Here is a 9,231-nt window from a genome sequence, read left to right on the forward strand (position 1 = left end):
AAATAATTTAATCAAGATGGATTTTGTTTTCAATAATATTTTAAAAAACACATGTGTAACGTGTTTTCTAAAAATTTAAAATTTAATTATTTTTATATTTATATATAAAAAATAATTTTTTAAAAATAAAATTTTAATACTTTTCTAAATAAAAAAATATTTTAAATTATAATCACTACAAAACCCTTTGGATATCTTTCACTTGAAACAAATTTTATAAAGCTTGGTTCCTTTCGAAGACGATCTCCTTCACATGAAAGTTGGAAATAAATAAATAAATAAATATTGACGTTGCTCTTCCCCACCTTCACATGTTCCTGGTGGAGGATGGACCATTTGTCTCATGCCCTCTCCTCCCAATGTCTGGACTCTAATTGGAAAGTGGCATTCTCGAAATTCCTTTAATGCCACGAAAAAATGCTAATGGCCACAAAATAAATAAATGGGACGAAAAGAAAAAGAAAAGGATAGAACTGTAAGAGAACACGTTAACCTCAAATCCACCCCACAGTCCCACACACCCACGCCTACCGGACGACGGAGAATCAAGATGTCAGCCAATCACAGCACACTTGCTAGATCTCCTCTGCCCTACTAGTTCCTGATAACGACTTTTCTTTTTTCTCGCTAAAATAATTTTTTTTTAATAGCTAAAAAATTTTAAAATATTATTTATTTAAATAAAAACACCTCAAAGAATTAGTAAGAAAGAAATATCATAGTCTTGTGGGTGATGTTCAGGGCTAGACATGCAATGTTGTTATAGAAATTAGAGAGGGGGAAGGAAAAAAAGAGAGGGAGTGTGGGGAGGCGGGCTGGTTTCCAGACTGAAAAAGAAATGGAAACAAGCAGCTTTTTGTTGAAGCAGCTACCAAGTGGGAATTGCTTGAGCCTACCTTGGCTTCCTCGCTATGTAGCCATTTCTTCTCCACAATTCCTTGCTCATAAATCCCTTTTCCATTCTGTTTCAACATTCCAGCAATCGCTTACCATTTGGAACAGCAGCAGTAATGGTTCTACGAAGCCCAAAACCCCAACAAAAAAGAGAAGATCGCTCAATAGAAGCAAAAGAAGCAGCAGTAGCACATTTATTGATATCACTAAACCATATACAACAGGTTCTTGTGGTATCAGTACAAGTAATATCGATGCTCCTGCGCCTGCTTCTGCTAAGCAAGTTGTGGTGGAAAAGCAAGAAAAGAAAATGAGTGTGCGCACGCTTAAGGAGAACGGAGACCCACTGGGGCGTAAAGATCTTGGAAAGAGTGTCGTGAAATGGATTTGTCAGGCAATGAGAGCAATGGCTAGAGAGTTTGCTTCAGCCGAGGCGCAAGGGGAGTTTACGGAATTGAGACAGAGGATGGGGCCTGGCTTGACATTTGTTATACAAGCACAGCCTTACCTTAATGCTGTTCCTATGCCTCTCGGTCTCGAAGCTATTTGCTTGAAGGCTTGCACTCATTATCCCACGCTATTTGATCATTTCCAGAGAGAATTGAGGGAGGTTCTTCAAGACTTGAAGCGTAAAGGGTTGGTTCAAGATTGGCAAGAGACTGAGTCTTGGAAGTTGCTCAAGGAGCTTGCCAATTCAGGTTTTCTTTCTTTACCTTGGTCTATTTGTTAGCTTAGAATCTTGGAGGAATTGACTGTTAATTTGGGTCATAGAGTTTTTTAGTTTTGTTTGTGCTATGAAATTCCATATGTAAAGTGATTGGTTACAGGGTTGATAAAATCTTGCTTATTGCACCACAATGATCTTTCCATTTCAATTGTAAACTTGGAGAATAACTAGTTGTTTAATGCTGTACACAAACTGAAAGCAATTCAAATTGTGCATAGTTGCTTATTGCACCTGTGTTTTTCTAATGAACATGTATGAGAGTTTGGACTGAGATAGTGCATTTGCAGCTCAGCATAGAGCAATTGCGAGGAAGGCTACTCAATCAAAGCCTCTCCAAGGGGTTTTAGGGATGAACTTGGAGAAGGCTAAGGCTATACAGGGCAGAATTAATGAGTTCACAAATCAAATGTCTGAATTGCTTCGTATAGAGAGGGATGCTGAATTGGAGTTTACGCAAGAAGAACTGAATGCCGTTCCTACACTTGATGAAAGTTCTGATTCATCTAAACCCATTGAATTCTTGGTTAGCCATGGCCAGGGTCAGCAAGAGCTCTGTGACACCATCTGCAACTTGTATGCTGTTAGCACATCTACAGGTTACTTAGTAATTATCTTTATCAAGAGTGATTGTCCATGCTTTGATATCTGCAACTCATACTTGCTGACAAAAACAATAAATTCCAATTAAATAATATTGGAATTGTGCTGTTTATACAGGATTAGGAGGAATGCACTTGGTACTGTTTCGAGTTGAAGGAAATCATCGATTGCCTCCTACAAACCTTTCGCCAGGAGAAATGGTTTGTGTGAGAATATGTGATAGCAGGGGTGCCGGTGCAACTTCTTGCTTACAGGGATTTGTGAACAACCTTGGGGAAGATGGCTGCAGCATCAGTGTGGCTTTAGAATCTCGTCATGGTGATCCTACTTTCTCTAAGCTCTCTGGCAAGAGTGTGCGCATTGATCGTATTCATGGATTGGCTGATGCTGTCACATATGAGGTATTTGTTACATGCATCATATATAGTTATCCTTTGCATGCATGCTTTCAGAGGTAAACATCACTCTCATAGACCAACACAATCTGTTGCATTCTAAAGTTGAAGTGTATAGGCCTACTCCTGTTTATGAGCTATCTTGCTCTGCAACTTTAAATTAGGCTGTTCAGAACTTTCTAAGGAAGTGTTGATAACATCAAGATTTTAAGGGAAATTTCTCCAATCCAATTCTACATTGAGTATCTTAACACACAATGCTAAAGTCATTTTTTTACCATTAGGATTCTTAAGCTCCCTGTTATGCTAAACTTCTTTTTTGGTGTCACTTTTTCTATGTAATTTGTGTCTCACTCACATAGGGAACTCATAGATGTTCTGAAGCTTTGGTTCTGAGCCTCTCTGGATTGTAAGAGCTGGATCATTTAGCAATGTTCAGCAAATGGATTGGTTTCTTTGATATTTGATTCCTTTTGGTTTGTTTCTGATCCCTTTTGTACCTTTGACTGTTCTTCAAATTGCCAACTCCATTACCAGCTGAAAGTTCTGTTCTTTTAAAGACCATTGTGCTATATTTGCTGAAACATTGAAGAATTTCAAGAAGCTTTTCTATAGAAAACTTGAAAACCTATATCCATTTAGCATCTCAAACTTTGGTGCTGTGAATGATAGCAATAGCAGGACTAATACAATTTTCCTTTCACTTAATTCTACCTGTGGCAAGCACCACACCAAATATGAGATGAACACCATTTAAGTAATATCATGATAGAGAGAAAACTTCTCACGTTTTGCTACTGGTATAAGCAAAATGGGTGAAGTTATAAGCAAAACGTGAGAAGTTAGTAAAATTTAATGGGAGATTCACAGCTTAAAAATACATTTTAAAGCAAACGGAGCACAGCAAACAATTCATGTATTCATGCTTCTTTTTTCATTATCTTATTTTTGTTTTCAATTTAGTCAGTTACTTTATAATGTGTTGAACGTCCCATAAATCATAGGGGAATGACTTCATGGTGCATCAATGCAATAGAAATGTTGCCTCAGGGCTTCAATTTACCAAGGGAAAAACTCAACCACAAATTTCTTCGTCAATTTAGTTCTCTGCAGAGATCATATATCACAACCATGAGCATTCCATTACATGAGGTGTAGATTGTCATTACAATTAGGTGCCTTCTCTTGGTGCCATTTGTTATAAGCATCAGTCTGCCACCTGCTTTAATACTTGCCAGCAAAAAATTTGTTTTAGTTCTGCATGCTGACTACCATTTGAACATAGTTGGGTGATTCATCTCTACTGCATGTTAAAATATGGTGGAAAATCTCTGTTCCATGCTTCTCAGATTCTCTTTTCAGTTGTATCAGCAGTTTACATTCATCTATATTTAATAGATTGTACTGTTCTTATTTTGAAGCGCAATTGTGAGGCCCTGATGCTGCTTCAGAAGAAGGGTCTGCACAAGAAAAATCCTTCGATTGCTGTTGTGGCTACATTATTTGGTGATAAGGAAGATGTTGCTTGGTTGGAGGAGAATGATTTGGCAAGTTGGGATGAAGCAGACTTTGATGAACATTTGGGGAAACCTTTTGATGATTCCCAGCGAAGAGCAATTACCCTGGGGTTGAACAAGAAACGACCATTTTTGGTAATCCAGGGGCCTCCTGGTACTGGGAAGTCAGGCTTGCTTAAGGAACTTATTGCACTTGCTGTTGGGAAAGGTGAAAGGGTGCTGGTGACAGCACCTACGAATGCAGCTGTTGACAATATGGTTGAGAAGCTATCAAGTATTGGGTTGAACATTGTGCGGGTTGGTAATCCAGCACGTATTTCTTCAGCAGTTGCATCAAAGTCTCTGGGTGATATAGTGAATTCTAAGCTTGCAGCATTCCGAACAGAGTTTGAAAGAAAGAAGTCTGATTTAAGAAAAGATCTGAGTCATTGTCTAAAGGATGATTCTTTAGCTGCTGGTATACGCCAGCTTTTGAAACAGCTTGGAAAGACACTGAAGAAAAAGGAGAAAGAGACTGTGAGGGAGGTGCTCTCGAGTGCACAGGTAGTGCTTGCCACTAACACTGGAGCAGCGGATCCATTGATTCGAAGGCTGGATGCTTTTGACCTGGTTGTTATGGATGAAGCAGGGCAGGCAATTGAACCTTCTTGCTGGATTCCTATATTGCAGGGCAAACGTTGTATTCTTGCTGGGGATCCATGCCAACTTGCACCAGTGATCCTATCCAGAAAAGCCTTGGAGGGCGGCCTTGGAGTCTCTCTCTTGGAAAGAGCTTCCACTTTGCATGAAGGGGTCCTTGCAACCAAGTTAACAACACAATATCGTATGAATGATGCAATTTCCAGTTGGGCCTCAAAGGAGATGTATAGTGGATTACTGAAGTCGTCTTCAACTGTCGCTTCACATCTTCTTGTAGATTCTCCATTTGTTAAGGTAAAAAATCTTTTATACTTCTTCCACACTTTCTTCTCTATTTTTCCCTGGGTTCATTAAGGTTGTAGGCCATCCTCCCACTTACCATTGCTTTTGTAGTTAGTTACACAATGAAGATCTTCATGGCATATGGTTAAGTTTCCACACCATCTTTCTTGATTAACTGTAGAGGAGATAGTAACAAGTCAAACTGGCAAATAAAGAAAAATACTTCAAGCTGAATAGATTTGTGGAACCTATCATTCTCTCCCTCCCTATATTCCCTTTTCTTTTTGCACTTTGTTAGAAGCACTACGTTTTTCATGATGTGTGACATGAATTATTTTCTAGAAGCATTTACACTAGCAAATGTCTGCTATATGGACAACATAGCATGTTCATCGACTTCTTGAAGGCATATTAATCTTGAATATCACCATATGGAAAATCAATGTTTTTGTGATCACAATGTGATTTTTTGGAAGTTTTTGGAGCTGATAAGTTGCAATTGTCCTTGCAATATTTGTACTTTAGATGTGAGGCATTTCCTTGACTGTTGTAAGTGTTGTTGCAGCCCACTTGGATCACACAATGCCCATTGCTGTTGCTTGATACAAGAATGCCATATGGAAGTTTGTCAGTGGGCTGTGAGGAGCATTTAGACCCAGCTGGAACAGGCTCATTTTATAATGAAGGTGAAGCAGATATTGTTGTGCAGCATGTGTCCTCTTTAATTTTTTCAGGTAAAATGCTCATTACTCGTACATATAAATTAACTGCTAATGTGTTTTAGCATTCCTATTGTTATCAGAAATGTGTTCAATGATGAGCTAAAGTCACAGATAGAACTTAAATTCGTTTTTGTAATTTCCCAAACATTGCACGTACTATACAAAATGTATTTTAGAACACTGTTTAGTCTTCTGCATCACATGGTAATGTTGTAGAAACACTACTTTGATTTGTAAATTCACTGCTCCTCCCTCTTTTAACATCTGTATTGTTTAATAGTTTTTATAGTTTCATATGTGCTAAATGAAGGAATGGCTCTAGACTATCATTCCTAGTTTCACAGAACCTACCTTTGTGGCACCATGAATTCCTTAGCTAAATTAATTCAACTGTGCAGGTGTTAGACCAACAGCTATTGCGGTGCAATCACCATATGTTGCTCAGGTACAGCTCTTGAGGGAGAGGCTAGATGAACTTCCAGAGGCGGATGGTGTAGAGATTGCAACTATTGATAGCTTTCAAGGCCGAGAGGCTGATGCAGTAATTATATCAATGGTATAGTTACTTTTATACTATTGACTAATACACCTCTATTCCTTCCTCTGCTTAAAATTAAAATTAGGAACGCTGCAGAATATTTTTACAGATTTTTCTTTCTTTATGATTTTAGTTTTTTACCGGCTTTATCATGATGGTCAGATTGGCATGCACATGGATTTAACAGTCATGTATTATTTTTTACTTTGTAATGTATAGAAACCAACCCAGTAGTTCGTCACCCGAACCACTATATTACTCTACATGTGAGAGAATAGTAATATCTGGAGTGACATGATGAGTGGCTCCAGTATTCGGGTGCTAGTGAGGAGAATCAGAACAAAAAAATAAAGGAGTACCAAAATCTATCAAGACTATCGAGAATGATTATTACCTCTATTGTTGGTCCAAAAAGTAAACAATCCTAACTGCCATATAGTTGACACCATGGACGGTGATGCGAAGTAGATTGATTATGATGCTGTCAAGATTCAAAATTATGAGAGGAATTATGGATTGGACCACAACCATGCTATCTATGACCTTGTCCAAGATAGTCAAACCCTCCAAGGTCATTGGAGAAGTTATTACTAGAGTAATGACTATAGCCTGGTTGGGGAACAATGGAGAAAGCAAGGTGAGTGAATGGTTGGAGGGTCTTGGTATCACTGTCTTGTTGAATAGAGAGGTTCTAAAAATTGTTGTTTGCTGACAAATTCATGACTTAGAAATTAAGAGTGCGGTTTAGTAAAAGATACCGATTCTTTCCAAATCATAAGAGTTGTTACATGGTCTTTAAGTAAAGATTGAAGTCTAACAGGTCAAAAGGTTTACCAACATCTATGAGTTCACCATTGTGTCTTTTCACGTTGTAAGAAGGTAATGATGCCTTTAATCAGGTTTCTAACATAGCTCAATCAGGGTTGAGTGCATAGACATAATGCGTGTTGCGAAGGGAGAGGCTAGTGTCGATGCTAGAGCTGTCCAAAAAGCATGGGATATAGTATAATCAATGATTAGAGACAATAACTCAGCGAATAGGGAGGCAATTAGTGTGCTAATGAGTAGTTGGTCATGTTGCACCCACATGGTACAAGTGTTGTCGGTGATAATGGTTTCAGCAGGACAGGATTGGCTACCTTTTAGGAATTAAAATAAGCCCTGACCTATAAAAAGAGCTAAACATGTGCTTTCCAAAAAAAATATAGTTTTTGTTTGCAAGTTTTAGAGAGAGATAGTGGTGCACATGCTAAAGGTTGCAGCTGTTGTGTGTTGTTGGTCTAGAGCCCACAATATTAGCGTTGCAAGAGGTGGCACCATCAAGGTAGAGTATGTCAGGGGTTGTGATGTAAAAGAGGTTTGTAAAGGAGATTGATTTATTGAAGTAGCCATAAGTGCAGTTATGTAGTAGGCTCTGATATCATAATAGAACAAAGGAGAGAATTAGCTTTAGAGAAAGGGAAGAAATCCTCATGAACTATAATCTTGTGTTGTTATTAATGTTTGATCATGTTGCTTCAATAGCCAGAACTGTCCTTGCATGTAGGAATGGCTTTCTATGTTAAAAAGCATGATTTATTAGATTATTCCATGTAGGGATGCCATATCTTATCATTGACATAAGTTGGTGCAATTTTCTCTTGAATGTCACTATGATTATACGATCAAAACTGAATATATCCAGGGGCCTTTTACTGCTCAGTTCTCTCCTCTCAACATGGCTACTTGCACAGATCATGACTTGGTATCATATGAGATACATTGTATTGCATTGTAGAATAGGAACTCATTGGAGGGTGAGATGACCCTTCAAATCCCAGCTACTTTAAGCTGGCCTGGCATCTGTGGAGGCCATTTTTTTTCTGAACCGAGTAGGTCTGAATAACCCTGCATTTCACATTCAAATACTTGTCAGAAGAAAAATAGATCATTTCCACCTGTTGACCTCTAATAATCAATGGCAGTAAGTAATAGTCTCTATACCATTATTGCAAATCATTTTCTCATATTTCAAATAGCAAACTATATTTAACCTTTCCCTGTTTATTAGGTCCGCTCAAACACCTTAGGAGCTGTTGGATTCCTGGGGGATAGCAGGCGAACGAATGTTGCCATTACAAGGGCGCGCAAACACGTAGCAGTTGTCTGTGATAGCTCAACAATATGTCATAACACCTTCCTAGCCAGGCTATTGCGTCACATCCGCTATTTTGGCAGGGTTAAGCATGCCGAGCCTGGTAGTTTTGGGGGATCTGGATTTGACATGAACCCAATGTTGCCATCGATTAGCTAACGTTGGGAAAGGAGGTACTATAACTTATCTACGTTTTCCCAGATGGTGAAAGGGATGGGAGGACAGTGATAATGGAGATGCCTGCTTTCTTTCCAGCATCTGCTTTTGCATCCATTAAAACTGTACAGCAAGCTTTTGATTTTCTCAATACAAGATATTGATTATACTTGCATCATCAATCATTTGTTAGATCTGTATATACATTAACAATATATAAAATGTCCATAATTTTTATACAATGTGAACTGCGTAAAATATCAAAGCAAAATTCACGCATAGTGGGATTGGACGCTTTGAATGGTGTTTCATTGTGTTTAGTAATATTTTTTATTATCTTTCATTTGTTTAACGTTCATTGGCATTTGAATATGCATATCTTCGGGGTTTACGTGCTGAATTCTGCTTATTGGGGTGGTTTCGTTTTTATGATTTACATCCACTTTAATTGAACGGTAAAATATCTTCATATTTATTTATAGTTATTCTTGATATTTTACTCTTATATAAAAAACTTTGTACAAGCATTTTCAACTCTCCTTCGTCTTCTTATCTTTTTGTTTAGTTCTTGATGTAAATAAATAGGTGATCCATGCTTTGCCGTGAGAGTTGGGTTAAATTTATCGT

The 9,231-nt window shown here is 38.0% G+C and overlaps 1 protein-coding gene across 1 annotated transcript; it reads left to right on the plus strand.

Moving 5' to 3' along the window:
- Positions 1-691: 691 nt before the first annotated feature.
- LOC118032175 (DNA polymerase alpha-associated DNA helicase A) lies at positions 692-8,846 on the plus strand. The gene is made up of 7 exons (XM_035036786.2): positions 692-1,592; positions 1,909-2,217; positions 2,339-2,622; positions 4,038-5,066; positions 5,620-5,788; positions 6,175-6,332; positions 8,365-8,846. The coding sequence occupies exons 1-7, from the start codon at positions 839-841 to the stop codon at positions 8,605-8,607; spliced, it is 2,946 nt and encodes a 981-aa protein (XP_034892677.1). The 5' UTR covers positions 692-838; the 3' UTR covers positions 8,608-8,846.
- The last annotated feature ends 385 nt before the right edge of the window (positions 8,847-9,231 follow it).

The sequence above is a fragment of the Populus alba genome, chromosome 13 (assembly GCF_005239225.2).
Source record: "Populus alba chromosome 13, ASM523922v2, whole genome shotgun sequence".
Classification (NCBI taxonomy): Eukaryota; Viridiplantae; Streptophyta; class Magnoliopsida; order Malpighiales; family Salicaceae; genus Populus; species Populus alba.